Source organism: Mesitornis unicolor, unplaced genomic scaffold (assembly GCF_000695765.1).
Source record: "Mesitornis unicolor isolate BGI_N332 unplaced genomic scaffold, ASM69576v1 scaffold1912, whole genome shotgun sequence".
NCBI lineage: Eukaryota > Metazoa > Chordata > Aves > Mesitornithiformes > Mesitornithidae > Mesitornis > Mesitornis unicolor.
Window position 1 is genome coordinate 74,629 of NW_010169645.1, and position 14,464 is coordinate 89,092.

General features: G+C 41.5%; 1 protein-coding gene across 1 annotated transcript in view; it reads right to left on the bottom strand.

Annotated features, from left to right (window-relative positions):
- Positions 1-13,226, bottom strand: part of NKD1 (naked cuticle homolog 1 (Drosophila)) — an 86,858-nt gene extending 73,632 nt beyond the window's left edge. The window contains exons 1-2 of the mRNA XM_010179396.1: positions 13,082-13,226; positions 12,329-12,552 (exon numbers count right to left, since the gene is read on the bottom strand). Coding sequence (XP_010177698.1) covers positions 12,329-12,552; positions 13,082-13,226 — 369 coding nt within the window. The remainder of the gene's footprint in view (positions 1-12,328; positions 12,553-13,081) is intronic.
- Positions 13,227-14,464: the final 1,238 nt, after the last annotated feature.

Here is a 14,464-nt window from a genome sequence, read left to right on the forward strand (position 1 = left end):
TCCAGTAAGCCGCTTAAAAGACTCTTGATCTCTCAAAGCAAATTTTTTGCTTCCAGTTTCAAGTTACATTCCCTATTTCAAATGACTGAAAAAAGGAAGAATCAAGGGAAAAGAAAAATCAAAAAATGAAGAAAAATTAAAATGAGGCATGCAGGCTCTCAACAGAAACCAACCAGCAAGAATTCAACAGCACACTATTCAGGTTTCAGTCCATCGTGTTCAAGGTAATATTTGGCCAGCAAAATGAGGTTAATCTTCCCCCTTTCTCCTGTAAGTACACGTAGAAAGGAGACTGGCTGGATCCGCAACACAAAAGTGAGTTTCAATTGCAGCCACAGGAGTGACTGCTGCTCTGCAGTCCTAAGAAAATGCTTCATACCACACTGGCAGGAAGAGATCAAAGAAAACCCAGGAGGTTCACCACCCTGCCTCCCTCCAAATCTTCTTTAGCCCCAAAGAAGAGATAATGCAATCTAAAGTTGGTGTGTGTTTTGTATCAACTCTCCAGAACTGTCCCAGCCAAGAAGGTCCTCTATGGAGCAGCTGATCAGCTATCAGGAGCCACAGCATCCTCACACCTCTATGGCTGCAAATATATCACGGCTTTGGGCCGGGTCAGAAAATAATTCACAGAAATCAGCAAGTTCACCAGAAATATATCTATATTTTTTTCCTCTTTCCTTGTTAAGTTTCCAATGAATTTCCCACAGATGGAGAAAATCTGATCTTGTGCCCCAAATCTCCTGTTCACAGAATCACAGAATCTTAGGAGTTGGAAGGGACCTTGAAAGCTCATCCAGTCCAACCCCTGCCAGAGCAGGATCACCAGACCAGGTTGCAGAGGAACACGGCCAGGTGGGTTCTGTTTGTTTGCAGAATTGTTTGTTCTCTAGACTATGTCAAGAACAACACACTCCCCAAGCTAAATGCAAGTAAATTTACTAGTGGCTTTTATCTCTAGTAAGCATCTGCTAAAAAAAATAAATTAATTAAAAACTCTTAAGAGGGTCATTAAAACACTAGAAATGTGTATCTAAACAAGCCAAACAGTCCTCAGTTGGCTATGCTGTACTTCTACACATGAACCAGGACAGCTGGAATTACAGAGTACATGTGTCCTCTCCAATTCAAGTATTTCTATCTATCCCAGGTGAACAATGAATGAACTGCTCTATGACAGTGATGCCCTCAAAGGCCCTCTAATAATTTTATTTCTGTAATCAACATTTCAATTTAGTAACTTTCAATGAGACCAAGTTGAAACACCACCAATTATTGTTGCCTTCCTGCATATTATGCGACTAACAGCACTGCTTCCTAATAATCAAGTTTCCTTTGTCATTAATAGTTACACTTTGCAAAAATTGCACAAGTTGTATGAACAGGGATGACATAAAAGCCTCAGGCAGTTTAAAACAAATCTCTCCCTTTCACACATTCACTCTCAAAGCGAAGCACTCTGTTTGTGTAAAAGAATTTTGCTCATTTTCACTTTAGGCCATAGGAGATCAGGAGGTTGCAGCACTTGGATACTACTCTCATGCTGAAGTGATGAGCATCTGGGGGGGAAACAAAGACTATTAATAAAATATGTAGATGACTGAAGTAAATGGGAACTGCATATATGGATCCAAGGACTTTATTTGGCGTGTAAAATGGAAAACCAGCATCAGCTATAACCACAATAGAAATGGATATAATTTGTCAGGTCCAAATGCAAGAATGCAAATGGAAATGACAGAGCCAGAACACTAAAACCTCGAAGAGGATCTGCAAAAGACATCAAAACATTTACAGAAATTACAGAAAAACATCCCTGAAGATAAATAATTTAATATAAGCCAGCTAATATAATTAACTCCTCCAGTGTACAAAAGGTAAAACAGAGTACAGAAGTTGGGATGTAAAAAAAAGAGATTTGTCACAAGTAGCACACTTCTGCTTAAAAACAAACAACAAAACCCGCAAACAAACAAAAACCAAACCAAATTCTAATGAATGGTAACCTTCTAGTGCCACCTCCCTGACCAGCACATGGCCACCAGGAACAATTTCATACTTCTCCAGGCACTAAAGCCAATCACATTTATGCTGTGCACAAATCCAGCAGGTTCCCATGCCAGCTCGATTAACTAGTGATGTCCCCTTGATTGCACCAGCCATCTGCTTCTTTGCAAAATGTGACTTACAAAGCATGCAGCATGTGGAATGAATCAATAATTGAGCAAATCTGTTCACTCATTAATAGTTTTCAGATTTCTGCGAGAGGCAAAGCACAAGCATCGTCCTCCGGCAGTCAGACAATACACCCCTGACCTGCATGCAGCCAGGGTGCAAATATTTAAACTATAGTGCAGGCAGGGCTTCATCTTCTTCAAACTGGAGCTTTAAAGCAAGGCTTGTGCCTGGATTATTCTTTTGAAAGCAGTGGTTGGTAGAAACAAGCTTATAGCAGTTTTGCTGTCAGAGCTGGATGAGCTCCTGTTGGAGATAAGGATGCTCCTGCAAGGAAACCAGAACTCAGCTGGGAAACGGAGGTGCAGGGAGCACCCATCCAGAGCCCATGTTACCAAGCACCTTTCCATTTGTCTCAAGACAAATACTATGTCATTTTAGTAGTCTAGGAGTTATCCTTCTGCCTTCAGATCTCAAAATACCTCTAGGTACAGGATGGTTGTCTCTGTCCACCCAGAGCTCTGTCAGTCTATCGAATACCCAAGACAATCCAGTATCTCACTCTCAGCTCTGATGCACACAGTATTTTAACTTCAACCCCTCTCTCAAGGTGTTCTTACAGATATCAGGGCTCTCCGCTTTCTTGTGTAAGGGACTCAGATCTGGAAAGAAAGAAATATGGTGGAATTTATATTCCCTTCCTGTTTTTCTGAAGCTTTCGTATTTTGTCTTTATCCTTCATGTCTGATGATTTGAATATCAATGTTCTGACAGACACATCATTTCCCTTCTTACAAGGGTTTCTATTACTCTTTCTCCTTAGAACCGATCATCATTCTTATTTAAATGCAAGATTTCAACTAACAACTTGTCTAAAAAGACAATCAAGACTCCTTTTCCTACATTTTCTTGTCACTTGGTAGCCTGTAATACTCAAGGGCTTCTCTTCCAAAATCTCTTTGAGTTATAGCTCCTTGTTAACTTCTGGAAGGCTCATGGTTGGATTAAACTTCTTAAGATGGTAACAGGAAACAATATAAAAGGACCCTTTTTGTCTTACATTGCTTGTTTCCCATTCTTCATATTTTTATTTGTCATTTGCATTTCAGTGGCACTTGGAAGTCCCCATGACACTGTGCAGTGCACATTACGGCACTGGAACAGGAGGACTCTGCCCAAGGAGTTAAAAAGTGAAAGAAACAAATAAAGGATAATTCTCTTTGTGGGAAGGATGAACAACATGCAAAATACAGAAACACCACTTGTCCAAGCTTACAAGGAAGTCTCCGAAAGATACAGAAAGTGAGGCCAGATCTCCCAAAATAGAAAGGCTACCTAGCTCTTCTTTCTGATATGCTATTTTCAGGGACATTTGTGCCCATCTGGTCTATTTAATTATGTGAGGACAATATGTAAATGGCTGTCATTTGCCCTTGCAGTCTCCAAAACCTGTTTTTCCAAGTGCCACAAATGGAGTTGCAGTGGACCAGAAGCACCCGACTTAGAAAAATGAGTGCTGGGAGTTCATGGGAAGGTATGATCTCCATTTCCATACAGCAGCACCCCAAGGTACCGAGTGGACTAATATGACAGTCCAAGAAATCTGATACTAAATAACAAACCAAGAAAACACATGCTCTAAAGCACAGAGCATCACTTCTAAGCAAAGATGAGACATTATTTTTCACAAAAATACATTTATTGTTGCATGTATTAAAAAAAAAAAAAGAAGCAACAACTCCAAGAACCCCAGCCTGGAGCACACAATGGTTTATGCAACAAATACTTGTGAAATGCGTACTTAAAAAGTTAAACCCCCTGGAGGGCTTGTGAATCTTTTAGTTGTAATGTACCCCCGGAGGATTTTATTTTGTATCCGCCTAGCCTGAAGTTACAGAGTACTTTCTGAACATGTTTGCTTTACTTGAAGCTAAAATCTGGGTTACTTGGGGGAGGGCAATGGAGAGTCTAATAAATCTTAAAATATACTTCTTGGCAAGAAAGCTACTTACTGGTGTCATGAAGAAACAACTTTACTGCTCTCTAAAGAAATATTGGTTTCAGAAGTTGCTATTGTATTCAAGACACATGGAAGCTGCATTAAATCAAGTTGTGAAATGCACTGCGGTTAAACATGTTACAAAAAACAGTTAAACCCTGAAATGGATCCTGACATGAAAAAAAAAGGAGAAAGAAAAGAAAGAAAAGAAAAGAAAAGAAAGAAAGAAAGAAAGTTTCTGAGGCTTCCATAAATTTTGAAGGAGGAAGTTTAAAACTTGGGTGTTCCTCTCCATAAGTCACATTCCACAAGGAAACAGCTTGATTTGATGTACGTACTTTTATATGTATGAACATTATGTATGAACTGCACTGCTTTTTTCTAAACTTCTATTTTCACCATTTAACATCATGTATATGTACGCACAGCAAGCACAAAGAGGGAGCACACTCGCTCCGAGAACATCAGTGAGCATTTTCTTATTCATATTTGGGCGAGAGCTCTGCTGGCTCACAACACTCCCAGTTACTTTCTTCCCCAAACACCGCATCCACAAATGGATCAGCTAATTAATCTAGACACGATTAATTAAGGCCACCAGCAGCAGAACAAAATTGCTTTGCCAGTTGCCTATGCATCTGGATCTCCTCCCACAAGCTGCCCAGAGGAAAAAAACCTGGGAGGCCCAACCTCTACTGAAAATCAACTGTAAAGAGAACAAAGTGAATTTAGACCCCCTGAAAGCAAGCAGATTGAGCAGGCAATGTATCCTCCGAACAGCCTCAGCTCAGACAACACCAAGGTTATGTTCTTCCATGCTGCTGGAATTCGGTACTTGAGGGACCATCAGTACAAAGGAAACGAGAGGAATTCAAAGTCCCTGAATTTCTATGCTTTGTGTTTGAAGATGCCTACGAGAAGGTGAAGTGGGAGCAGGTGCCACAGCCATCCTGCCCAGGCACGTCAGGCAGACTGTTAACAACATGTTTTCTTGGAAGTGGCATCTGTAGCTCTATAGCTGGCTCTATAGCTCTCCTTCCTCACGTGATTTCTTTTGGACTAAAGAAGTTAACTCAATAAAATCAAGGCAATAATGTAAAACAAACAAAAAGTAGATCTGCATATGAGTTAAGACTTCAATGCTTTCAGTCCACACTACTCAATTCCAAAATATATCTCCTTTCCCAAGCCTGGATATATAAGATACAGCCTGCGCCGCACTGTCATGAATTTTGTCCTGTTAATCCTCTGCTGAATGCAGAGTATACTGCCAGATTATGGTCAGTTAGACCACGTTTGCATTTATTGAGTTTTTTAGAATTTTATTCTAATGATACAGAAAGTTACTTCACCAGTTTTTAAAATGAATCCACTTCTAGAGCAGAACTGGAACCAATAGCTTCTAAGAGGTGGAGAACAATATTGCAAACGAGGATCCTTTTCCTCAGTGTGACCGGATTCACAATTATAGAAAGAATATTTTCAAAATACGCATTTCTTACAGCAAAGATCCCTTAAGCAGGAAGAACGTTTCCTAATTCAGCCTGCTGTTCTTGCTGGGCTTCCTCCCTCACCACTCCCATGGCACTATGTCCAGCAAAAAGAAGAGGAGAAGGGGGAGAAAAAACAGGAAAGAAAAAGGTAAAACCCTCAAAACGCCAATGTCTGCATTTCAGTTTGTCACATTGTTCACGTTGTTTCATGTGCCACAAGGGGTTCAGAAGATTTTCCATGAGCTTTCTAAGACATCTCACTTCCGATGCATCTGAGCAGTAAATTCCCTTACTGGCTAATGAAGAACGAAATTCAGCAAGTGGCATATTTTTAAAGCTTCAAAATCCAAAGTAAAGTTTATCGGGAACTGCAATATAATTGTCTCAACTCTGCAAATTAGAATGACTGTTTAATATTACAATGCTACCACCACAAAAGGCCTATTATTTTTGATAAAGACTCTGATTTATCTCAAAGTGTCCTGGGAGGGAGAGGCTGAAACATTGCAAGAGAAGCTGGCTTGGATCTGGGTTTCAAAAATGACAAAAAAAATTATCAACCCTCAGTTTTTAACTGCCTTACATTAGTCTTCAAAGTTAAAAGGGGGACTAAAAACATCACTAAGTAAAGCAAGAAAATACCAGACGTGCTGTATTTCAAGCATAGTCAAATTTTATCTCCTAATTATTTTAAATGTAAGCTGCCAAGTGCACCAACCATTATGACAACAAAAATCTGATCCAAGTTTGCAACAACAACAATAAAATGTTTATCAGAGAGGGCTAAACCACAGGCTTGTTTTGTAAACTTGGAAGCGATTCCAGAGCCAGTGCCACACATCTCAAAGGAAAAGATAAACCCTCACTCCCATTTTCATGTAACAACTACAACCGGATCAACAGTCTTCATGCAAAAAAAATGAAAAGCCTTCACAGTCGAAGACACAAGGCTCCAACAATGACTACTTCTTATCGGGGACATTTCCGCCAACATCAGCGCGAGTAAAAAACTCTTGGCAGAAGCGTCCTGACCCGTGTGTGCCGAGAGAGAGGGCCGAGGACCCAAGCTGCCTCTCGGGGTCTCGGAGCACTCGCTGGCGCCTTCCAAGAAAGGAAAATATTTGTCTGCTTCAGGAAGAGTCTCGTAGGACAAGGGTTTCACCCCTTCCTGAATCATCCCTGGTTTCCAAGAATTTTGCATGGCAATTGAAGCCAAATGGGGCTCAAACAGCATGTGTGAGAACGCAACAAAGGCAAACACACTGAAGCGGCAGGGAAATTTCAGGTTCTTACCCTCCTCTCAGGTTTTCAGGTGCTTCTGGAAGATCAGCTGGCTCGGCAGATCACAGGGAAACGCAGTCTTTCACTCACTGGCTGCTGCCTCAAATTCAGCCCCGTCTTACAGTGGCTGAAAGTCATTATCCGACCGGTGGCCAATGTGAAATGAAATAGTGATTTCACTTCCCGTTTCTGTTAAGTAGGTGTCTGCAACACAACTGGCAGCTTCACCAGACAAGCCAAGCTCTGGCTCTCCAAACTCTGACCGAGGCGCGCTGGCAGGGCAGGACGGTGCCTTACACCTGTTTTGTGCAAAGGACTTCAACTACCAGCACTGCCAAATATGAACCAGGAGCGAGCATGTGTTTTTAAAAGAAAGACGAAGAGGAGAATTCTATGTACATGACTTTTTCCTGATTAATTCCAGCAACAGAATATATATCTAGTGTGTTTACACTATATAAATTATTATTACATCAAATTAAACTCGATACATAACTCTTAAATTTTTTTCCAAGCTTTAAGCAAGGAGCTGCAGGACTTTGCCATCTGATACAGCTCTGCTGTCACGGTTTATGGAGCAAATGACTAAGAGCTCGGAAATTTTACTGGATGAACCTCAGCAAAGTGCTTGGGGCTAGTTTCTCAACATGAGGACATCTGAGAGTACGGCTACATGGCAGGCATGCCACAATGGTAGCTCGTGTCAACACTTCACTGGGGTCAATAAAGGCACAAGCTGCCTCAAATTACCTGGTGTTCACCACGGGGTAAAGGGAACGCAGCCAGGACGCCATGGAGCAGCTGGTTACCCGTGTGTCCACAGCCTTGCTCACCCAAAGATCATCTGCCCCAAAACCGCAATCAAAGTCTCCCAGCAGCCTTCAAGGTACTTGATCCTAAGGTATCTCCACCCCAGCCAGGCACAGTGCACATGGATCCAGTGGGATGAGAGTGATGGGCTTTAACTCTGCCTGGTTGCAAACACATCCTCAGCGCAGACACAACCTGTTTTAAGACTCCTCTGACACATGGCTGTATGTTTAGGGAAAGGCAAAAAAGCACCCAAAAGAACAGCCCCCTCCAGGAGAAACCAACTAATTCGCAACACGTGCTTTGGTACAGAAAGGTGTGGAGAACATGGCTTTCCCTTTCAGGGAAAAATCTCAGAAAAGCAGAGAACTAGACACTGTTTTTTCAGCAATATTTAGTCTAACTCAGCCCCCACATAAGTTAACTTTTGCACTGAAAGAAGTACACTCTGTAAACTTTTAAGAGTTGGTTTTTTTCTTTATATCCTCTCCAGAGTATTCAAAAAAGCTGAACAAGAGCAGTATGTCCTCGGGTCACTCTACAATAACGAGTGTCTGCTGAGCCACAAGAGTTAGACTCACTCTGCTGTTTCCAAAGTTGTGTTTCCACCTGTGTGTTACTGATGCCCCAACAACAAACAGAATAAACCCTACCCTTTGAGTCTCCTTCTCTGCAGACATTCAAAACCCACCTGGACGTGTTCCTGTGTGACCTGGTCTGGTGATCCTGCTCTGGCAGGGGTTGGACTGGATGAGCTTTAGAGGTCCCTTCCAACTCCTGAGATACTGTGATTCTGTGATACATTGTCACAACTGTGACACAATACATAAACATACACATACTCAGGAAAAAGGTCAGTTTAAAACAAGTATTTCAATAATAAGTGAGTGTTACAAAATAGTATTTTTCCTCCTAAATGCATGGATAAAGAACCTTTTGCTACTCTCTGAATTTGGCCTTCACAGCTACATCATCAAGCAATGTCCTACCCAATAAAAATATTTCCACAGAATTTAATAACTACATCTATAGCACCTTGTCTGAGATTCAAAGACCTTGGAAATTAAAATATGGCAAGAGTAGAATTTATGACAACTCTGTGAAGTAATGTCTATACCTACATTCCCTCTTAATGTCACGACTAATTTACTGCTAGGTCTATACCGTAACAAACTTAAAAACAGATTACTGGTTCTCTCCAAGTACAATGCCCCCCCCAGCAGGCAAGCTTTTGGCCCCTGTGCCTGCTGAGCAATTTTCTGCCTTTTACTGAAAGATGGCAACCTAAGTAAGTCAGCAGTGCTCGGATATGTTAAAAGCTCCAAGCTCTTTGCAGCACTCCCTGTAAGCCATAAGCAAATGCAATATTGCCGACCGGCTTGTCATCACCCTCTTCCTGCCCTTCCCAGCACATCTATTCCTCATGAAGGGATCTTTTCTCTCCAGTAGCACCCTTGAGATACTGAAACCTCACAGCTCCGGTATTTGACTTCTGCTCTGTTATACAAAATAGCTGGGGAAGATGTCTGCTGTTACACAGACAATTCTATTTATGAATAAAAAATGACTCCCAGAGCTGGCATTTCCAATATATTTTTTATTTCAAGGATCATTAATCTTTATAAAGGACAGAGTTCTGAGTTACAACTAACTGCTGTCAGCACAATGTGCCAAAGCCATTGCCTAAAGTAACAGCACTTCTATGCTGAATGGTATCATGTACAAGACATTTATCGAAAGGGAGAAAAATCCCATAAATACCAGTTTTGCTGATACAGATGCACATGATGATTCCATGTTTTCAGTAAAATAAACTGAAATGGATTGAGTTCAATGGATGCAACTTTGATGACCCTTTTCCATTACATACTTGAGAAAGTTAAGAGATGCAAACTGTGTGGTTTTAAAATTCTGAGAAAATAAAACCTGCACCATTTTCCAAGAATTATTCCATATCCAAGCAGATCTCCATTACACCCAATCTTCCCTAAGATCACCCATTGCTATTCTTAATCATACTCCTTCACAAGTCTAAATAACCTTTTGTAAGCTTCAAACAACACAGACTACATTCTCATTCGGTCACTGCTTCAGTAGTGTTTACTGGCACATTTACATACAGAAATTGATTGCAATAGGGCTTCCAGAAGAGCTGGTGTGCAAACACTCTGTATCACAATAAATGGCTGTATAAGTAAGCACATAAATTACTGATAAATAAAAGTACTTTTATTCTTTCACTTTATGTCTATAACAAGAAGTCTTCTTATCAGAAAACACAAGAAGCGAATAATTTGCTCTGTCAGTCCTCTTAGTTCAACCATCCTTAGCCCTTCTGTGGATTTCTTCAGGCTTGCCTGGTATCTTTTTGGGTTTTCTCTGGAAACAATAGGATATTGTCATGGTGGCAGAGGACCACATCTTGCATACTGCTTGCGTGAGAAGATCTCTGCATGCGTACCTGGGGCTGCAGCCTGAATTCACTGCAGTTTCCTACTCATTTTCAGCAACACCCCAATGAGGGGTTCAAGAAGTCAGAACAAGAAAAGAGGATTTCTGTAAAGGTCACATTCAAGTGCTTCTAAACAAGTGATTATTTTCAATCCCAACCTCTTTGGTATCAACTGAAACTTCACCTGAGAAAATGGTTCCAGGACTCTGCCCACTGGTTTGTTTGTACAGCGCTACAGGAAATATGTAAATAGATTAAATGTATGACAACGTGCCAAGCATTTGAGAATGTCTGCATACTCGTTTCTGAAATATTCTCTGCTACACAGTAATGACTGCCAGAGCCTAACTCTACAAAAGTCAGCACTAAAACCCTCTCTGAAAACAGACACCACGTGCTGTCTGATGGGCTTGCTCACCATTCTCTCAGGACCATCACCCATGTTCTCATATTATCAGCCTTTTCTCAGAACGAAGCCAGTCTGAAAGCACATTAAGCACCACACACCAGGTTACAGATACAACGGGTGACAGCCCAGGAGAAAGCACATTCAATGCTTAGCTGCCCAAATGTGAACAGAACAAATACTTCTCACTGTCATTCGTAAATTATGTCTTCTGACAAGAATTCAGATTTAGAGCCTGAACCTCCCACTCTATGCCGAGCAGATCTGAGCAGACAGCTCTGTTACCCACAGTGAGAGTTGTTCTTGCAACTGCATTTAGACTCAAAGTAAAAACAAAAATCAGCTCACTACAGGATCTCATTCTTCGTGCTCACCTTTCTCACTTAAAGTTCTCAAAAACCAAGGATATTTATTCTTCAGTTTAAACCTTTTCCCATCTATCAATTTATTTCAATTGCTTGAGCAATGAAATATAATGAGCTATCAAAGCTGAAGCAAAGAAACAAAGCAATAAAAGCTTTCCTAAAATGATAACATGCTAGGACATTTACTTTCTTCTCTGTAAGGGCAAACAAACTTGAGCTTTCACTTCAAGAGAATTTATGAGAAAGAAACATTATTTTTCATAGACAATTAACACTTCACATTTGCAACTCTACTAAGCCTAGTCAAATTGTCTTTATTTGCCAGAATATTCAGAGTTTGTCCAGTAAAAGAAAGGATCTGACTCCAGCAGAAAGAAGTATTTTCTAAAATAAAGCTGCACTGAACAAGCAAGATTTACACTACTAACATGGCACAGCTCTGAAGCCACATGGGGAAATTTTAACATTTATATCCCTGCTAACTAGAGAAAGGCTCAAACCAAAACCACAAATATGGAGAAAGTCTGAACCCAGATCAGAATTTCATAGCTCACACCACAACTCTTCTCTTAACAATGGCTGGAAAATGGTTTTCAAAACTCCTACAGTATTTGTTCCATACACAGGAAATGGGTTTAATAGTACATCTTTGGGGATTAGATTTGTTTAGCTGCCCAAGCCTTTGATTCCAAGCCTGCAGATAGCATAGCTTTAGTTGTTGCCCAGAAACAGCCCTATTTCCTGACAGGACACCTCCCTCGCTCACACGCTTATTCACCTTAATCCCCGTTAACTTTATAGGATGCTACACTGCACGTATCACTGGCTGTAAAGGCAGCCCTTCATACTGGTTTCTTGGCCTTCCTCTATTCACAGCATGAAAATGGTGAAGACAAATATACCGCTGAAGGACAGGCACTGGGAAGTTGGAAAAAAGGCATTACATTCTTACAGAGGAATTCTTCATTTCTGGACAACATAAAGCCACTCCCGAGGATTAATTTACTGCTTTTCTGCTCCAGCATAGTGGGCTGCATTATGACTCTATAATTCACTGCGAGCAGAGCAGCAGACGAGAGCTGCGCTGCCCCTGGAGCCACCAGAAGTGACGGATGCACAGGTTTCTTCCCAATTTGCTCACCTCGGCACTGTCCTCTTCCCCAAAGTGATTCTACTCCTGAGCTGGACTATGCTTTGCTGTCTTTCCACTCACAAATAGGCAAGTAAGGAAGTAGGAGACATGATGAGAAACTTCTTATGCCCCAAAAATATGTATGTTATACATAGTTTTTGTCAGCAATGTGTACAGTGGGTGTGGAACGGGTAGGTTGTATGTACGGTACATACTTGCCTCAAATGTTCTGGTATGGTGGGGTAGCCTTGCAAGATGGCAAATGGGGTCTTGATGTTCCACACCCACATGTGCACCCTGCTAGTTAGACCACCACACAGCTTTGTTTCTCCACCAATATTTAGTTTCTGAGAAATGTAGCATTTAAACTGGGATAAGGCAAAGGCAATAGCCGTTAAAACAGAAGTCTCTGACACGTACAGCCTTGAGACCTGAGGAACTGGGAGGGAACAAAGGAAGCACAGGGCAACCGCTGGGAAAAGCATCATCTGTGGGCAATAGGTGGTGAAGAAAACTGTAAGTCTCCAAAGGGAAAGAAAAACAACAACAAATGCCCGTATCTGACACGCAGTACAGCAACTCCAGCCAGGCTGGCCAAACTCTCCAAAACCACAGAGCAGCTAGCTTGAAACGATCCTTACAATTCAACACACAGATAAATCATCCTTAAATACACAATAACAGGTTGTGAGATGCCATTAAATCCTCTTTAGATGGACAGAATTTGTCTGAAATCTCCTTATACTGATACGGAGGGGGGAGCAAGGAGCTATGGGCTGGGCTGGGCCTGGCAGCAGACACAGGGCTGCAGGGGAGCACTCAGGGCTGCCAGGCTCCAGGACAAGCAGGGCTTCCTTAGCACCGCACATTTCACTGTGCTCTCGCTTGTTTAAAAGGACATATGACATAATTCACAGCAGAGAATCCAGTGGCAACAACTAAACAGCTTGGGAGTACCCATCACTGACCATCAGTCATAATTTCCATTGGTGGATGATCCATGGCTGCCAGCACCAGGAGGGAAGAGGTGTTAATCAACCTGTAAACCTGCTCCACATCCTGCTCCAGATAGCACAAAGGCCCACCAGAGTAGTAGCCATAGTTCACCCTCATTATAAGGCTCTCCATTACAAAGCCAGGGCAAACAAAAGCCTACTGCTTTGACTCTCCACTCTACTCCACTTCATTGTAAACATTTTGACATGCGTTTCACTTTCGTACAAACTCTGCTGCTCTGAAGAACAACCTTCAGGAGAGGGTAATTTCATTATTCAAGCAAGTGCCAGAAAAAAGCTCATCTTCCTACAAAGTCACAAGTCTAGCTGGTGCATGAGAGCTCATCTTCAGTCGAATTTTTAACAAACGTTTTCCTTCACCCTTTAGTGATGTCTGCGCAGCCCATTTCATCTGGTAACACTGGTAAAAGTCTGGCATTCTCATGTATATAATTTACCTGTTATGATTTAGACATATGCTAGCCATATGCTCTATGGTCTATATATTCCTACTCATCTTGCACTGAATTTATGTGTGTTACCAAAAGCAAGGTACAGCAATAAGCAGGAAGTCCGCATCACTTGAATATACTTGTCCTTGGACAGGCATCCACAAGGAGTGGGGATAGAGCTCACACATTAAAGACATGTCCCTCCCACCACCTCCTAACCTTGTCCAAACTCTTGTTCAGATGAAGAGGAAATAAAATGTCTTCTTTTTTTCTTCATATGTTAAAACTTCTTTAATACAAACTTTTTAGAATTAGATGTCTTGGGCCACTGTATTGTGCCAACAGCAGGACAGTTCAGAAAGGCCCCTTTCCAAAAGGATTTCAGGAAGATTACTGTAGAGCAAAAGAAGAAACAATGTAAGGGGTGTTTTTGCAAATGGGGATTATATAAACTCCAAGGGGAATTCAAACATTCTTTTTCATTCTTCTTTTCTTACTTTGCTCAGGAAAGTAGGCAATAAATACCTGGCTTATTCATAAAAACACAGCAATGAATTAAGTGTACAGCTGGCACTGAAGTTCTTCGTGAACTTGAAATATTTCTTTGTCTGCCTCCACAGCCTAGGTTGGTAAAAGGATAAAACCTATCCTTCCCTGATGGAGAAGAGAGCAAAAGTGGACAAAACTGGTAGTTTCAGAGAGAAGACAAATGAGGCTAAATGTGTGGCAGGTACTTGGCTGTCTTGGGTCTCTGTGAAGATTCAGGTCTGAGCAACTTGAGAAAGGCTACACAGGTAAAGCTACGGGCTAGGCGAGAACACACGGCTCCTGCATCTCATTCTTAAGTTATTTAAGCTCAGAGTTCCAGAGATGGCGTAACAGCACAGCAATAGCTATGTCTGAC